The sequence below is a fragment of the Ailuropoda melanoleuca genome, chromosome 5 (genome assembly GCF_002007445.2).
Source record: "Ailuropoda melanoleuca isolate Jingjing chromosome 5, ASM200744v2, whole genome shotgun sequence".
NCBI classification, from domain to species: Eukaryota; Metazoa; Chordata; class Mammalia; order Carnivora; family Ursidae; genus Ailuropoda; species Ailuropoda melanoleuca.
Window position 1 is genome coordinate 103,150,615 of NC_048222.1, and position 19,601 is coordinate 103,170,215.

The window sequence follows — 19,601 nt, forward strand, 5'->3', positions numbered from 1 at the left end:
AAACTTTTACTGTGGGGCGCCTGGGTGGCTCAGTTAAGCATCTACCTTCGGCCCGGGTCATGCTGGGATCAAGCCCCCCACTGGGCTCTCCATTCAGCGGGGGGCCTGCTTCTCCCTCTACCTCTGCCTGCCACTCTGCCTACTTGTGGGCTGTCTCTCTCTCTGTCAAATAAATAAATAAATCTTTAAAAAAATCATTAAATAAAAAATAAAACTTTTATTGCTTTATTAAAGACATTCTTAAATGAAGTTGGTATTTTTTTAAAAATGCAAGTACATAAAGGTGGAGAACAGGACTACTACTGCAGCTTGGGAGAACCACCTTGATTCCTACTAGGTCACCAGCAGTTTTACCTACTTTTTAAAAAAAGGTTTTATTTATTTGAGAGAGTGAGAGAGAGCATGAACAGGGGGAGGGGCAGAGGGAGAAGGAGAAGCAGACTCCCTGCTGCACAAGGAGCCTGACGCAGGGCTCAATCCCAGGACCCTGAGATCATGACCTGAGCCAAAGGCAGACTTTTTTTTTTTTTTTTAAGATTTTATTTATTTATTTGCCTGGGGGTGGGGAGAGCACAAGCAGAGAGAGCAGCAGGCAGAGGGAGAAACAGGCTCCCCAATGAGCAAGCAGCCTGATACGGAACTCGATTCCAGGACCCTGGGCTCACAACCTGAGCCAAAAGCAGATGCTTCACCGACTAAGCCACCCAGGTGTCCCTGAAGGCAGACTCTTAACTGACTGGGCCGCCAGATGCCCTTATTTACCTATTTTTGTGTATCATCAGTGCAAATGACACAGTAACGAAAAACACAAACAATGCAAATGTCTTACCACTATTATTGAAAACAGTTTTACCTTGTAGACTCCCTGAAATATTCCTGGGGTCCTTCAAAACCTCCAGGCCACACTTTGAAAAAGTATAGACAAATTTAACCAACATTTAGTGAAAGCTTGTTATGTGCAAGTCACTTTTAATGAAGAGAATTTTGCATGCAGACAACCTACTGAAGAGTCCTCCAGTAAAGTACTTCAGTAGAGGCCAGTAAGATTGGACAGAGTGGCAATGCTATTGTTACATTACAGACCTTGGCCAATCCCAGAGGGAGCAATGAAGCTGAGACAGCTCTTTAAAGTTGTCCAAATTAAGGCAAGGAGGCCAGGCCTTTGTACCCCGACATCTGTACCCCTGATCATTAGATGCAGGCTATCCCCTGGGTAGGGCTATAACCCTACCTATGGATAAAAGGCAACTGTCTTTGGCAGAGGCAATTACTGGGAAGACTCAGCTATGAGCCCTCAGCAGGTAATACTCCTGGAATGAGGGCTTTAGCCCCAAAGGGAGTAACTCAGCCACTCACCACAGCATCCACTATATTCTCCTTATTACTAACATAGCTTTATTCATTCATTCATTCATTCATTCATTCATTCACTCATTCATTCATTCATGGCAGGGGGAGTGCGCATGCACTGGAGGAGCAGAGAGAGGGACAAGCAGACTCCAGAGCCTGACACGGGGCTTGATCTCAGGTCCGAGATCATGACCTGAGCAAAAATGAAGAGTCGGATGCTCAACTGACTGAGCCACCCAGGCCCCCTCAAGTAGTATCTATTTCAAAAGAACCTGAAATGTCTTGTTAAGAGGATATCTGACTACTTAATGCATAAATTTACAGAAATTCACTGATTTTTACTAAGAAAAACTATCTCTTTCATAGTCCCCAATTAAGGAGTGGCCACTAACTGAACCAAAGAAGACACAGGGCTGGCTGATCCACAGTTCACAAGCTAAGAGAAGATCGGGTTAGAAAAGTATCGCTCAACAGAGGAAAGAGAAATCTTCTGAGCTAATCAGGCTCGTTTTAAAGTGTAAATTAGGGATGCTGAGAGAATTAGCCAACTGGGGTACTGGAAGACAAATGAGGGCAGAAGAAGAGCAAAGGCAGAATTATGTCAGTGACAAGTCACTACTTAAAAATTAACAAACTCTAGTTGACAAGTGTTAATCAAACTTGTCAAAATGTATTGACTGTTATCTGTGGCTAGTTCCTTTCTGAATTCTGATCTTATGAAAATCTTCTGTTCTCAGATTCTTCTTTAAAAATTGTGATAAAAAATGCTTAACATAAAATTTACCATCTTAACCATTTCTAAGTGTACAGTTCAGCAGTGTTAAGTATATTCACACTGTTGTATAATCAATCTCCAGAACTTATTCATCTTACAAAACTGAAACTCCACACACATTAAACAACAACTCTCCATGTCCCCCCCACCCTTAAGCCCTTGGCAAGCATCATCCTCCTTTCTGTTTCTATGAATGTGACTTTTCTGGACACCTCATTAATCGAATTGTATCGTATTGTGACTTTGTGAGTGGCTTATTTCATTTAGCATAATGTTCTCAAGATTCATCCATGTTGTAACATGTGGCAGAATTTTCCTTTTTAAGGCTAAATAATACTCCATTGTAGGTATATACCACATTTTATTTATCCATTCATCCAACAATGGACACTTGGATTGCTTCTACCTATTGTGAATAATGCTTCTATAAACACAGGTATACAGATAGCTCTTCAAGATTCTGTTTTTCATTCTTCTGGAAATATACCCAGAAAGGGGATTGCTGGATCACATGGTAACTCTATTTTTAAATTTTGGAAGAAACAACATACTATTTTCCATAATGGTTGCACCATTTTATATTCCCACCAACAGTGCACAAAGGTTCCAATTTCTTCATACACCCACCAACAATATTTACTGTTTTTTTGGTAGTAACTATTGGAACAGGTAAGAAGTAATACCTCATTGTGGTTTTGACTTACATTTCTCTGATGATTAGTGATATTGAGGACTTTTTTATGTCTGTTGGCCATTTGTATATCATCTTTGGAGAAATGTCTATTGAAGTCCTATGCTCATTTTCTAAATTGGGTTGTGTTTTTATTATTGAATTATAGGAGTTCTTTCTATATTCTGGATTTAACCACATCGGAAATATGGTTTGCCAATATCTTCTCCCATTCCACAGGCTGCCTTTCTACTCTGCTGATTGTGTCCTTTGATGCACAGAAGTTTTCAGTTTTGATGTAGTTCAATTTGTCTATTTTTACTTTTGTTTCCAGTGCTTCTGGTATCATCTGCAGGAATTCTTTGCCAAATCCAATGTCATGAGAGTTTTCCCGTTTTTTTCTTCTAAGAGTTTTACAGTTTTAGGTCTTATATTTAGATCTCTGATCCATTTTGAGCTGATTTTGTATATAAGGGTTCAACTTCATTCTTTTGCATGTGAATAATCCAGTTTTCCCAGCACCATCTGTTGAAGAGATTTTCCTTTTTCCACTGAATATTCTTGGTATCTTGTATTCTTCTGAGATTCCTATTTTCCTCACTGCTACTGCATCCTTACAATACACCCAGATTACTTGTGACTGTTGGAATTAGGTGTCTGCCTCTTGCAAATAAGAGACACTAGTTATTTGGTCTCTAATTCAACCTGGAAGACTAAGATCTAGCTATCTAAATAATCATCACTCTTTCAAACTGTAAGGTAAGTTCTTACTTTCTTCCTCCTAAAAACAGCTGGTGATTCAACAGGTATTTACTATCTTCTAGACAATGTAAATGGGATGAAACAAAAACAGAAATCAGGTCTTAGGGTTACATAAACCTAAAGTGTATTGCAGACAAAAAAAAAAAATAATTATAATACAGTGGGGTGAACACCAGAGGGAAGTACTTAACAATGTGGTGAGGACTAAGATGGAAAACTTAATCAGCAATGGTATTTAATCTTGAATCTGAATCTTATAGGATAACAGATTGGGATACAGTAAAGGAAAGATTCTAAATAGAAGGAATAATAGGAGCATAGTGGAAAAAGAGTCTGGTATATTCTAGAAATTGCAAGTAAAGCAAATTGGCTAGAATGGTGATTCCTCATTCATATACTCACTGGTTCAACTAATTTATTGAGCGCTTTGATGTGCCAGGCACAATTTCAGACACACAAGACAGAGTGGTTAACAAAACAGACAAGACTCCCTATCCTCACTGAGCTTACATTCTAGTTGGGGGAAAAAACAAATAAATATGCACGTCATACAGTCATACGTGCTAAAGGGCATGTATAAGTGCACATGTGTTCATGCATGTGCTGTTTTAAACAGAGTGGTCAGGGAAAACCTCAGAAGAGGTTTTAATATTTTTGTAATATCTGAATAAAGTGAGGGAGTAAGTCATAAAAATATTTGGGAGTACAGCATTCTAGGCAGAGGGAATAGTAAATACAAAGACGAGAACGTGAGAAGCAGCTCAGCTTTTCAAGTGAAGACAAGAAGGCCATGCATGTGGCTTGACCAGAGAGCAAGGAAAGAAGAGAGGAAATGTCAAGATACAGCCAGGGGCAAGAACATGTGTGGCTTTAAAGACCATCATAAGAACTCTGGATTTTATTTTCAGTGAAGTAAGAAGCCACTTGAGGGTTCTGAACATAAGAATGAAATGACGTGACTTATGTTTTAGAAGGATCACTCTTTTCCAGCTGTAATGAATTAAACTAAGTGAACAAATGCATCAGCAAGGAGAACAATTAGGAGGCTAACAGAATAATCTAAGCAAGAGATGATGGTGACCTAGAAAGTCAATGCAGCTTTATTAGTATTTGTTTTAGTCAAAGCTGCATTACCGGACCTAAGAGGGACATTTCATAATGATAAAAGGATCAATTCATCAGGAATATGTAACAATCATAAATGTGTATGTTGGTCCCAATAATAGAGTTTCAAAATAAATGAAACAAACACTGACAGAATTAAAGGGAGAAACACACAAGGCCATAATCACAGTTAGAGATTTTACCACCTATCTCATAGCAATTGAAAGAACAACTAGACAAAGAAAATATGCATAGACACAGAAGATCTGAATACAATCAGCCACCTTGGCTAAAATTTATAGAACAGTAAACTCAATAATGGCAGGATACACATTATTTTCACATGAACATGACATGTTTAGTAAAACAGATCATATCTGGGACCATAAAATAAGCTTCAATAAATTTTAAAATACTAAAAGCATATAAAATATCTACTCTGATGACAGTAGAATTAAATTACAACCAATTGCAATAAGATATCCATGACCCCATCACCAAAATTTGGAAATTAAATAACACTTCTAAATAATTAATGGGACAAAGAAGAAATCATGAGAGAAAGAAAATATGTTGAACTGAATAACAAAAACAATAATGTTTGTGGGATGCACCTGAGAGAGCAATTAATTGCTTTAAATGCTTACATGTGAATAGAAGATCTTAAGCCAATGATCTAAGGATGCACCTTAAGAAAACAAAAAAAGAGCAAATTAAACTCAAAGTAAGCACTAGGAAGGAAACAATAATAAACACCAAAAATTAAGGAAATAGGACAAAAACTGGCCTGTATACTTCAACAAGCTTAAGCTCATGAGAAAGAGATGAAATGTTGCGTGGAAGAGAAGACTTCAAAAACAGCTAAGTACAATGTACAATATGGATTGGCTCACAAACAAGGAGAAAGACAGCTACAGAGGACATTATTGGAACAACTGTGGATTAAACAATAGTACTGTATCAATTTTCTAATTATATTTTCTAATTTTGACAAACATACTGAGGTTATATACGAGAAAGTCCTTGTTCTTAGGAAAAAAGGGACATGATGTTTGTGAATCACTCTCAAATGGATCAAAAAGGAATTTGTACATAGAGAGAGAAAACGTTCAAGTAAATGGGACAAAACAATAGTTGGTGAATCTGGGTAAAGAGGTAAGTTTTCAGTATGAAATCTTATCAAAATTAAAAGTTTTTAAAAATAAAAATAACAAAGAGGCTAGAAAATTAGCAACAGCCTATCAAGATGCGCTTCATAATGCCAAAGCATGGACTTCATCCTGAAAGGGATAAGGAGAAAGCAGCAGGAGAGCCTGATCAATTTAGAGAACAGTCTCACGGGAGGTTAGACTGAAGGGAAAGAAGGAAAGACTCCACATAGAAAAACTAAGACACTATTTTACAGTTCAAGTAAGAAATAATAATGATCTAAATTAAGTTTGTGGGAATAGAAAAAGGTGGATTCAAGAGTTACTTAAAAGGCAGAAGAGGGGCGCCTGGGTGGCACAGCGGTTAAGTGTCTGCCTTCGGCTCAGGGCGTGATCCCGGCGTTATGGGATCGAGCCCCAACATCAGGCTCCTCTGCTGTGAGCCTGCTTCTTCCTCTCCCACNTCTCCCCCTCCCCCTGCTTGTGTTCCCTCTCGCTGGCTGTCTCTATCTCTGTCAAATAAATAAATAAAATCTTAAAAAAAAAAAAAAGGCAGAAGAGAAGTGCCTGGGTGGCTCAGTCAGTTGAGCATCAGACTCTTGATTTCGGCTCAGGTCATGATCTCAAGGTCGTGAAATCGAGCCCCAAGTTGAGGTCCATACTCAGCGTGGAGTCTGTTTGAGATTCTCTCTCCCTCTCCCTCTGGCCCTCTTGCTCATGCTCACTCTCTCAAATAAATAAATAAAATCTTGAAAAAAAAAAGAGGCAGAAAAGACTTACAGAGTGATTGGATTGTGGAAAATAAAAAAGGAAGAAACATCTAGGATGACCTATGCCTCTTCCTGCCTCATACCTAGTTTGTGGTTTGGACAATTAGAAAGACAAACGTGTCACTCACCAAAGTGGGAAAAGTAGAGGTTTATTTGGCTTTGGGAAGGTCAGAAAATGAGTTGCGTTGTAAACATTCTGAATTTGAGAATGTGGGGTATCCAAGTCCACCAGTACATCAGGAATTTCAAAATGCAGGCCCAGAGCCTCAGACTGAACACATAAATCTGGGAATTATCAATACAACAGGGATGTTGATGGCATGAACTGGTAAGAGGGACAAGAGAAATTGAAGAGAAGCATCCAGTGGAACATTAAAGGGCAGAGAACACTGCAAAAGAGATGGGGGAGGGACAAATAGTTCATGATGAAGACACAGCAGAGAAAATTGTAACAGTAAACCTATATGTTGTTTTAGTTTATAAGAAATGTTCTGAAAATGAAAAGTACATAAACTAATACAACTTTATGCCATAAAGCAGGTAACAGGAATATTCATCTGCCTAAAGATATACAAATATTCCAGCTGTTATCCGTTTACTCTCTTACCCACAAAGAATGACCTGCTTTTAGAAATATCATTTATTAAACATTAATTATAGACATGAAAATTAATAGCCAATACAAAAACTGGCAGAATAGGGCTCAAAACCAAAAACTCCACATCATCTCCCTGGATAAAAGCCATTCACAGTACTTCATTCATGCTTTAAACTGAAACTGAATTTGAATTTAAATTTAAATTAAACACTCAAAATAATTATACAAAAGGCTCTGGGGAATAATTACGTCCTTTAGAAATAAAATTAGAATCTCTTCTAAGATTCATTTAAGATTTGCTATGGTCTGAATGTTTGTATCCCCCATTACCCAAATTCACATGTTAAAATCCTAACACCCAATGTGAAGGTATCCGGAGGTGGCTCCTTTAGGAGGTGCTTAGGTCACGAGAGTAGAGCCCTCATGAATGCGGCTAGTGTTCTTAAAGACCCAACAGGGCTCTCTAGAAGAGGGTCTTCACCAGAACCTGACTTTGCCAGCACTGGATCTTAAACTTCCAACCTTCAGAACTACGAGAACTAAGTTTCTGCTGTTTATAAGCCACCCTGGCTGTGTTTTGCTATAGCAGCCAGAATGGACTAAGATAAGGTCCTTCACAGTAGGGTCCAATCAACTTTTCACACTTTACTTCTCTTAACTTTAAAACCTTCTAAAGATCCTCTACTACTAAATCTACTTGCCATTTTTTTTAAAGATTTTATTTATTTATGAGATAGAGTGAGAATGAGAGAGAGGGAGAGAAGGGGGGGGAGAGAGAGAGCATGTGGGCATGCACATGAGTGGCAGGAGGGGCAGCGGGAGAAGCAGGGAGCCCAATGGAGGGCTCGATACCAGGACCCTGGGATCATGACCTGAGCCAAAGGCAGACGCTTAACCGAATGAGCCACTCAGGCACCCCACCACTCTGTTCTTCTTAACAAGGCCTACCCTCAGGAGAAACCAGAATCCAACCTGCTTGGATATAACCAGCCCCTAACAGACCTCGGGAAGGGAAGTAACCAAATCCAGCACACTCTAGTATCTTGTCCCACCTAAGCAAGGGATAGAAAAACTGAGAAACACTTGGTGAAGTTCACAGTCTGGAGGCACAGGCTCACTAAAAGATTGAGACCTAATCATAGGACTATACAATGTGTCCCTTCTCCCATACTCTACAGCCATATTGCTAAAGATCTATTTATAGCAATTCCTTTTACATCCTGAGTATCAAGAAAAAAACTGTAAGGCCTACCCAAGGCAAAAAACACAATTTGAACACAGCAAGCATCACAATCAAATATGGCAAGGATGTTGGAATTATCAGATTTAAACAACTATGATTAATATGCTAAGGGCTATAATGGAAAAAGCAGATAGCACACACGAACAGATGGGCAATATAAGCAGAGATACAGAAATCATAGTAAAGAACCAAAAAGAATGCTGGAGATCAAAATCACTATAACAGAAATGGTCTTATTAGACTAAATAATGATCTTGGAGGAGGCAAATATTTCTTATGACCACAAAAAGCATAAAATAATAAAAGAGAAACACTGATAACCTGGGCTTCATCGAAATTAAAAACTGGTCTTCAAAATGTACCATTAAAAAAAAATAAAAAGGCATGGGGCGCCTGGGTGGCTCAGTCATTAAGCGTCTGCCTTCAGCTCAGGGCATGATCCCGGAGTCCTGGGATCCAGCCCCACATCAGGCTGCTATACTGGGAGCCTGCTTCTTCCTCTCCCACTCCCCCTGCTTGTGATCCCTCTCTCACTGGGTGTCTTTCTCTCTGTCAATAAATAAATAAAATCTTTAAAGAAAAATTAAAAAAAAAAATAAAAAGGCAAGCCACAGACTGGAAGAGAATAAATATATGTATCTGACAAATGACTGGTATTCAAAATATGTAAATAAGTATATAAGAATATAATAATATATGAGTCTTACAATTTAGTAATAAGAAGACAACTCAAAATACGGCTAAAATCTAACAGGCACTTTACACAAAAGAAAATATATGAAAGATGAGTTAAGTACATGAAAAGATGTGCAACATCACTAATCATCTAGGAAATGAAATTTAAACCCAAATTAAGATACAACTATATACCCACTACACGGGGCTGAAGTTTTAAAAGACTGACAAGTGTTGGTGAAAAGTAGCTGAAATTTGCCTAATGTAAATGCTGGAGGGAATGTAAAAAAGTACTTCACTTGGAGAAATGTTTAGCAAATTCTTATAAAAGTAAATATACACCTGACCATATGACTCAGCCATTCTACACCTAATCATTCACCACAGAAATTAAAACAAATGTCCAGAAGAGACTTTAATAAGGATATTCTCAGCGGCTTTATTCATAAGAGCCCCAAACTAGAAAAAAGTGTCCACCAACAGGTAAATGGATAAACACACTGTGGCATGTGTACATAATGTAATATTCCTCAGCAACAGAAAGGAATGAATTCCTTATGTACACAGTAACTGTTACATAATCCCAAAACATTCTGCTGAGCCAAAAAAAGCCTGACACAAAAAGAAGACAAACTAAATGATTCCACTTATGTAGAACTGTAGCACATACAAAATCTGTTATGCCAGATCAGTTGTTGCCTTGAGAGGGGGGAGGGGAGGATTGACTGCAAAGGGACACAGAAACTTTAGGATGATGGAAACATTCTCTATCTTGATTATGATTACGGTTTCCCAAGTTTATACATTCGTCAAACTCACTGGACTGTATATTTAAATGGATACATTTTATTGTATGAAAATTTTATCTCAAACTGTTTTCTTTTTTAAAGAAAGGGTAAAATTCATTCTATCATCTCTAATGGTAGGGGATCCTGTTAGCCCCAAATCCACCCAGAGAGCCCAATCTGGTGGGGGGAGGCTTATGGCCTGATCATAGTACCCACCTTTAAGGAAGGACTGACTTGCAGCTCTAGAACCTAGCAACAAATGAAGTTTTTTGTTTTCCAAAATACGTCTCCATGACAAAAATATGTTAGACCAATACCCTCTCACTATAAAAATCACTACACAGTCCTAAGTGTCATTTACAGATATATATTCCCTGTTTAAGCCAGTCTGAAAATCATAAGCACCCGCACTCTGACAGAGTATCTAAAAAATGGCAGAGCACCGGAAAAAAAAAAAAATCCCTGTTTCTCAGATCCAGTGACCCTTCTCCTACATCTCTTAAGTCAGCAATCGAGACAATAACTAGTTTGCCAAATCAGACTCTAGCCAAGTATTGGGGGGGTGTGTGTCTGTGTGTGTGTATATATAATTTTTCTGGCTGCCCAGCCACAGCCTACTTCCAATATTGGGAAAAGCCTCCACACTGTAAGGCCAGGGAAAGACAGAGCCTATGTCTTACTATAAAAAAGCTCAAAATACCAGATAATCAAGCAACTATCTGGAGCCCGATTACTTGGGTTCCACATACTATCTATGTAACCTTAGGCAAGTTTCTTGAAGTTCTCTTTCCTCATTTGTAAAATGATAATAGTACCTACTCCGTAGCATTGTTATGAAAGTAAAATGAAATATATATATGAAGTACTTTAAAAAGTGCCTGACTTATAGGAAGTACTATGTAAGTTATTATTATTTGTTTTCCAAGCCCTGGGGACACTGCCATAGGACCTAGGTTCTGTCAAATAAAAGGCACTTGCTCCAGACCTGGAATCAGAAACCAGTGATAAGAAGAAAGACGGATGACAGGAACTCCCTCTGGAGCAGCTATAACTTGCGGCAGGATCAAATTCTGGGTCAGCAGTGGCCACAGCGCTAGTGGTAACATCCCGGCACCACAGCTCGGGGACTGGCGGTACAAGCTGCTCCATCTGGTGCTGGGCAATGGCAGCACTGGGACCCTCACTGAAACAATGCTGAATCATGATTTTGGGTAGAGGCCTAGGTATGAAGCCTGGATTCTGGTTTTCCAATCTTTCGGATGATTCTGTAAGCTACCTCATATCCTCTTAGTGTCTTTTCCTTGTAAGTAAGCTGGAGTTGATTGCATTGCTTGCAACATAAGACCCTGACATCAGAGCTGCAAGAACTGAATAAATGGAAAATGGTCTTATGAATGTTTCTGAGTATCAAGTGAAAACTACGAAATGGTTTAGAAACTTTTCAGAAAGTCAGAATGCTATGAAACTTGTTTGATAGCTTCATGGTTCCCTAATCTAATACAATAACTGAAAACCTGATCTTTATCAACTGCTTTCTACATGCCAGGCACTGTGCGAAGCACATCACATTAATTACTTCATTTAATCCTCACAGGTGCCTTGTGAAGTAGATGAGATTTTCCCAATTTTACAGATGAGGAAACCGAGGACTAGGAAGGGTAAGGAATTTAAATAATTTAAATAATGTATCCTCTTGCAAACGGGGCCCTACAAGAATTTTAAGAGCTAACACTTACCGAGTACTTCCATGTGTCACGCACTATCCTGTGTTTTTCATAAATTAACTGATTTAGTTCTAATTGTTCTATGTGCATTATCTCATTCGACCCCACAACTTTCTAACGTATGTGCCATTATTATTCCTGTTTTATAGGTAAGAAAACAGAAAGATTAAGAAATTTGCTTAATGACATATATCTTGCAAGTGATGAACTGGGATTCAAATCTGACAGTCTGGCTTCAGAGACCCCATTTTAACCTCTACATTATACTACCTTTCCAAAGGTGACTGAAATACATCACTGGGCCATGCCAACCAATATATATGCATTCAGATATCTACATGAGTCAAACCTACTGCTTTCTTAATGTTGACAACTCGCACTGCTGTTTCTTCTATTTCCATATCATTATGCACAGTTAAAGAGTAGCATTGTCTTTATCTGACCCTCATTTCCAACAACTGAGAATGAAACATCAGCCTCCAATTACATCATTAGTGCTGTCTTTTGCTAACACCAGAGTCCTAGGGACAGCTGTATCCTGGAACTTCCTACTCCCCACTGTGGGCAAATACAGAATTAAGCTAGGACATGTGTGAATCAGGAGCTTCAGGATACTAAGTCTGTTATTGCAAAAGGCATCAACTGCCAGAAAATATGTATGTGTTATCAATGATCCTAATAACTCAATGGTTCTCAACCAGGGCTGATTTTGCACACCCCCTCCCCCAAACATTTATCAATGTCTGGAGACATTTCTGGTTCTTATGGTAGGGATGGAGTGTTACTGGAATCCTGAATGGACAGGACACGGATGTTACCAGACATCCTACAATGCACAGGATAATCCCCCACAATAAAAAAATCATCTAGCCAAATATGTCACAGTGCCAAGGCTGAAAGACTCTGTAAATAGCCTGATGCTATAAACTGCTTCTTACACTAGTGGGTCCCATAAGTCTTAATACTTACTCACTTTAATGTCACAGAGATAACCCATTCCAAAGCATGAGACCAACTGCATTAGGGTGGGGGATGCACTCCTTTGGTGAAGCACTTAACACTGTCCATCACTCCAGCAAACTTTTTCAACACTACAAGAGCCATCACATGGTTCATAAAACTGCTTACAGTCTGACCTTATCTATTCCTTTAGCTGCTTCTCATACCATTCTCTCCTCCAACTCAGCCAATTAGGCAACCAAGTATCTCCTAACGTCATCTTCACCTTCAGGATGCACAGTAACTCTTCTCCCTGGCTATTCAACTCCTAGTCTACAGCCTTTCCTGTAGCTACCGAAGACCCAGGCTAAAAGAAAAAAAGCTCCTGTAATTTTTTTCTGGCACAACTGATGTTTTTCAAATTCTAATTCAAAATATATCTTGACATTAACATTTAAAAAGGTTTGACATATGACAGTCAGCATTTATAAGTGAATACCCCACGGAAAATAAAAGATACATTAACAAAAATTCACCCAGACTAAAAACCTATCTTAATAATGAAAGAGAAGGCATACTGGAAATATATTTCTTGCTGTTATCAATTTAATTACATTATTAATGGTAAAACCTAATTTCTACAATGCTTAAGAAACAAGGTAGAAACTTTCCAGAAAAGATGTAAAAGAACTTGTCATAGCCTTGGACTTCTGCAACTACACAAGGCACTATATCTCCTAAAACATACACATTTAACATTGTTCTTTACTCCAATTTACCACTGAGCAAGCAAAAATAAAATGATATAATAATAAGCTTGAAGTTTTTCCAAATCTTTCTTATATGTGCCATTTAAAAAAAGGTATTTGAAAATTCATTAAAAAGTACTGTGAAATATTTCCAGGGCTCAGTTCACTGGCTGCATATATTCAGTAGGTATAATGTTCTGTCACGTAGCTATATTTTCTGCTAATTTAAAGGACTAAGTTGTTAATTCCAGTCAATCTGAGACAAAAGAACAATGAAGGAAGTGAACAGCGTGAAAGAAGAAGAGAAAGTAGCCACAAATATTTAACTCTAATTGTTCTAGTTATGGCTTCAAACAATGAAGGTCGCAGTGTTTAGCGGAGTAATTATGCATGTCAACAGAGACCATACTTTGTTCCAATACCAAAAAGCACAAATGCCTTCTGTCAGATGAAATTATTTACATTTTTGTTTGCCTACAAAAAAAAGAAAGCAATTATATTAAACTCATAATTCAAATAGTCTTTGAAACTTCCTCTGCATTAGTAAAAATACGACCTTCTTTAAAAACTAGTTAATGTATTTATTATAAAGTGTTAACTCAGCATGGTTCAGAAGTATTAGGTGAATAAACCTCCTGCATAAAGTCTCTGGAGAACTCACCAGCATTATCAGGAAACATGGATTTAAGGACTAGCCTTGCCCCTTTTCATAAGTTTATAAAAGTCACTTTATTTTCCTAAGTTTCAATTTCTTCCTTATAAAATGAGATTATTAATCTCACCTATGTATCATAAGAATCAAATAAGAAATTGCTTGGAAAACTGAAAACGCCATATTACATAAAGATGTCATAATTATAGCACACTGCTTTCAGCTCAGCTCCAACAGGACAAATACTAGAATAGGTCCACCAACACTAATATTGACTTTTTCACTATGGGTATCCTCACTACACTTTTCTAAAACAGACAAGACAGTTGAAACTGAATCCAAATGTTGTTATTTGTAGCTCTGTTCTTTTTTATTTTATTCTATCTTGGCAATTTCATGATTTTAAAAGAAAAATGACAGGGCGCCTGGGTGGCTCAGTCAGTTAAGTGTCTGCCCTCAGCTCAGGCTATGATCTCAGGGTCCTGGGATTGAGCCCTGCATCAGGCTCCCTGCTCAGGGGACAGTCTGTTTCTCCCTCTTCCTCTGCTGCTCCCCCACTTGTGCACTCTGTGTGTGTGTCAAACAAATAAATAAAATCTTTAAAAAAAAAAAAAAAGGAAGATGACTCTCAAACCTATTATAAAGGAATGGCTAAAGCAAATGTGGTAAAATTCAGAAAATTACTGAATCTGGATGATGCGTATATGCAAATCCATTTATTATTTAACCTTTGTTTCATATGTTGCAAATCTCCCTTAAAAATGTTTTAATATATTGGTATAACACCTAATTTGTCTTATATTTTCAACCAGGTGCTACCTGACCAATGCATTTCAAATCTTCCTCCAACTTTCTCATCCTCTGTCATTCTCTTTTCTGTATCAAGCCAATCTCAGCTGCCAGCTACCACCTGAACCACATTTCCTCCCACTCTTTCCTCACTGACACTCAGTTTCAGCCACAGAGCCCTCACCACTGTTCCTCAAACACACCAATCTTATTTTTGCCCTTATTTCCTCTTTCTGGAAAGTTCATACTCCCAGATTTTCATATGACTCTCTCCCTCATTGCATTCAAGTTTTTGCTAAAACATCATCTAAGAAGGACCTTCTCTGACCAAGCAAGGCAGGCAGAACAGCAGTTTCCATCACTCTTCAGCCCCTTAACCTGCTTTATAGCAGTAAAGACTACATTATAAGATTATTTACGCATATATATTTTTAAAGATTTTACTTATTTGAAACAGAGATAGAGTGTGTGTGTGCACACAAGAGCGGGGGCGGGGGGGAGGCAGAGGGAGAGGGAGAAGGAGGCTCCCCAATGAGCAGGTAGCCCCGACTCAGAGCCAGATCCCAGCACCCTGGGATCATGACCTGAGCTGAACGCAAATGCTTAACCAATGGTGCCACCCAGGTGCCTCTATTTATGTATATGTTTAACATCTGTCTCCCTCCTCAATATGTTTACAACATAAAAGTAAACTCCTTCTGACACTCAAAATCCTTCCATGACCTGGACTGCCTTCTTTCCACCAACTATGCGTCTTCAGATACCCTATTAAATCAAACTTAATTATTCACATTTTCCCATACATGTCACTCAGTTTCCTTTCTCTATGCCTTTGCTCAAGCAGCGACCATCATCACTCATATACTCAAATTCTACTCACACTCTAAGACTCAGTTTAAAATGCCACCTGCAGTGATGATCCTGGCTGATACTCCTCTGAACTGCCACAGTTCTTTATTTGTATCACTCTGAAGACATTATTACTCTACATTTTATTTATTTTAAAATCTCCTCTATTAATCAACATGTATCTTGAATGCAGGATCTGCATTCCCCTTGTAGCATCATAAAAGAAAAATGCAAATATCTGTATATATTTTTTGGATATTCGAAATTGGTATATGTATTAGTGTTACTATATTGAAGGGCAGACAGAAAAGAATTCAGGCGATACCCCTAGAACATGCTAATACCTAACACATTTACTTTTCTTTCTTTCCTTTTTTGTTAAAAATATACCTTATATGCTTTTTTCCCAATATCCTTGCTTCTATCTTTAAATAATTTTTTCCCTATTTAAGTTTCTTAAATTTACTCATATTTTGCACTTTTATTTGCACACTTTTATTTGCACAGGGAGAATACCTCAAATGCAATCAGGGTTACTACAGTATTAAATGAGATAATACATATAGAAAATTCAGTACAGTGTCTGGCACTTAACAGACTCTCTGTGAATGGTGCCTATTAAACCATTACTTCTTCTCCAGATACATAATCAGCAGTTTAAACACATTTCAAGGTATAAATTTTAAATATTAAAAACACAAAGAACAAAATCCACCTTCATCTGCTGTAATCAAGACTGGACTAGAGTACAAAGCAAGCCAAGCTCATGTTTTCTTCTTTTATTTAATTTAAAAAGAAAAAAACTGATGTTATTAAGAAACACACACACATAAAAGAAGAAAGCATTTTTATGGTCACTGATGAGATGGATATTTTAACAGACAGATCATTTGGTTGAGAGCTAGAAAATTACCCTAGATTCTACAATTAACTAGCTGAATGATCGTGAGCAAGGCAATTCACCTTACAGAACCTAAATGAACTTTTAAGTCTCTTCTTGTTCAGGGTTGACAATGTAAGTTTTTGCTGTTGTTTGTTTGTTTTTAAGGATTTTATTTATTTATTTATTTATTTGAGAGAGAGCGGGGAGGAGAGGGGGAGGAAGAAACAATCTGAAGCAGGCTTCACACTAAGAGCGCAGCCCAATGCAGGGCTCCATCCCAGGGCAGCAAGATCATGACCTGAGCCAAAGCCAAGAGTCAGACGCTTAACTGACTGAGCCACCCAGGTCCCCCTTGCTGTTGTTTTGTTTTGCTTTGCTTTTAAAGAAATCAAAACTATCACCATTGTCCTCAATATTCTATTTCTAAGAAACCAATATCTATATATCCTTTATAATAGTAGAGTAAGAATTCATTCATCAAACTGACCACCAGTGATGCACCAAGCTTGAAGATTAGTCTGAATTACTGAAAAGTCTGATGCACAGAACATATAAGAAGTTAACGGCCATAATACATTTAAAGATATATTCAAAGAAAAATTCTTGTAAGAAAATCTGACCCCCTAAAAATCTTTTCATCTGGATTTTGAAAAAGAGCAGATTCAAGTTAGTAGAATACTAATAAATGGGGAATTTTATTTATTTTTTTAATTTAAATTCAATTAATTAATATAAATGTATTACTGGTGTCAGAGGTAGAGGTCAGTGATTCATTAATCTTATGTAATACCCAGTGTAAACGGGGAATGTTAAAGATTAATTTATTTATTTGAGAGACAGTGAGTGTGCAGAGGGAAGGGGCAGAGGGAGAGGGAGAGAGAGTCCTAAAAGGACTCGACACTGAACATGGAGCTTGATGCAGGGCTCGATCTCACAACCCCAAGATCACAATCTGAGAAGAAACCAAGAGTCGGATGCCTAACCAACTGTGCCATCCAGGCACACCATAAACAGGGAATTTTAAAGTAAAAAATACCCCTAAATCCTTCTTTGGTTAACTGTAAACTCACATAGTACTTTTAAATTTGGACATAAATTCAGACCGTACTCACACACCTGATCTTTTTTTTTTTTAAATCACAATATTTCCTTGAACACTGCACATTGGGTATGGCTAAAAATGCAGGGAATGCATAACATGGATTTTAATGTTAATATATATACAAATTTTCACAACGATTACTTGGCAGTGGTTTCCTTCAGATCATCGTCATTCAGGTCTGTCTATTACAATAGCAAGAAATTTCTAGTTTACATCTATGTGAGTGACATTCACACAGCCGAAACACACTAGTGGTAAACCACGAACACAGTACTTTCACTTATTATGAATCTTATCATTGGCTGGGCTGCCAATCCTTCCTGTAGTTCACAAGCATCAAATTTCCTCTGATCATCTCTCAACAGTACAGACTCACAGATCTGATCATAAAAACTCAAATCCATGAGTTAAGATAAATAAAATATACATAAATCCCTAGTTTCTCTGAACTAAATGTAATTAAAACATTGTTTTGACAAACAGTAAATAACCAACTATTTTCAATCACAAAGAATCCTGAATCTTCCACAGGTAATACATATTTTGCCAACCAAAACTCATCCTTGACTTTTGGACTAAAATTAAATTATCTAGCTCTAAATCCCACATTAAAGCTTTCACACAGACTCACAGTATCTTGGCTTAGTTGAAGAAATACTATGCCTGGCATTTGTGCATACATACTGATGACAACCTGGTTCAGAAACACTGCATCTGGAACCAGAAGACCCCACGTGGTGTCCCAGCCTTGCCAATTCCTCTAAGTCAGTTACTATCTCTGAAAGATAAGTATGTTCAACAAATAAAGGGGGAAAGTAACAGTTGTTCTAGTACCTAACTGAACGATACCAAATTGTTCTAAGGTTCAAAACGGGACAATATGAAAGTGTTACTCTGTAAATCGTTAAGCACTATAAACATGAGAGGTTTTAGTAGTATTAGGTATTCATAAACATCTGATAACTTGAATTTAATATAAAATTAATTTTTCATATCTTCCTCTTTAATGAACTAGTGGGGTCATTGAACCATCAAAGAAGTGGTTAGAATCATTTGTAGAACTTCCAAAAAGAAGAAGAAAAAAAAAAAAAAAAGAAAGAAAAAAAGAAAACCCCGCATGGCCTGGTGCCTATCACTGTAGCTTCAGATTCAGTGAGTCAAAAGCAAAGTCGAGAGCTCAGGTTTTTTTTTTTAAAAACTCTGTACTTGGATTTTGATGCATACCTAACTAAAGACAGTATATGGGAGTAGACAAGTTCAAATATGAACCTATTACTATATTATTTCAACAGAAACCTCATTTCATGTTTAAATTAAAAGCTATACTTTGACCCCAACTTTTACATTCATCTTTATGTGACAAGTATATTCTAGAATTTCAGATGCCCAAAAGTAAATAGTAACTTACTTCCCGTTATTGAAGAATTCTCTCTTCCCACTCCTTTCCCGCGTGTATGTGTGTAAAAGAGTTTATTCAGAATGGCACGTGTTTAGATCAAATGAGTCAGTTTGGACAGTCTAAAACTTTGATTGAGATGGACTGATTTCAAAAAAACCATAGAAATACCACCCAATCACCTCAGACTTAGACTTGACTTCTGTGCCTGCTTTAGAAGCACCAAGAGCTGTAGTATCATTGCTGCTGTCAGACATACCTAAAAGTAAAATGTGTTAAGCACACATTAAATAATTTAGTTAAAAAAGCTGTATAATCTCACCAATATTCTTAACAAATATTCTCTAACATAACTGATTTGCAGTCAGAATGTGCTTTGCAAAATGCTCTATAATCACATGAATATCTATGACTGACAGGTAAACAATTCTAAAAAGCAAAAATTCAAAAAAGTATGCAGAATGTAAAAATACAGACCTCAATGATTAAGAAATAATTTCACATAATTATTTTAGATATGAAACAAAATTTAAAAGATCAGAGGGTCCAACCTGATTTGACAGATGAAAAAACTCGTATCCAAAGATATCTGAAGCCAAAATATTAGTTATTCATGGCCTACATAAACCAAGCTT

The 19,601-nt window shown here is 37.5% G+C and overlaps 1 protein-coding gene across 7 annotated transcripts in view; it reads right to left on the bottom strand.

Annotated features, from left to right (window-relative positions):
* Positions 1 to 19,601, bottom strand: part of ARFIP1 (ADP ribosylation factor interacting protein 1) — a 111,357-nt gene that overhangs the window by 77,916 nt on the left and 13,840 nt on the right. For 2 of the 7 annotated variants that reach the window (XM_034661519.1, XM_034661518.1), the window contains exon 2: positions 5,309 to 5,349. The exons of 2 other annotated variants lie outside the window; for them this stretch is intronic. Coding sequence is in view for 3 of the 5 variants with exons in the window: in XM_034661521.1 (XP_034517412.1) it covers positions 2,830 to 2,880 (51 nt within the window). In the remaining 2 variants the exon portion in view is untranslated. Of the gene's footprint in view, positions 1 to 2,829; positions 3,230 to 5,308; positions 5,350 to 19,601 lie in introns of those variants that run through there. 3 more of the 7 variants (XM_034661521.1, XM_034661517.1, XM_034661520.1) reach the window with 3 other exon arrangements.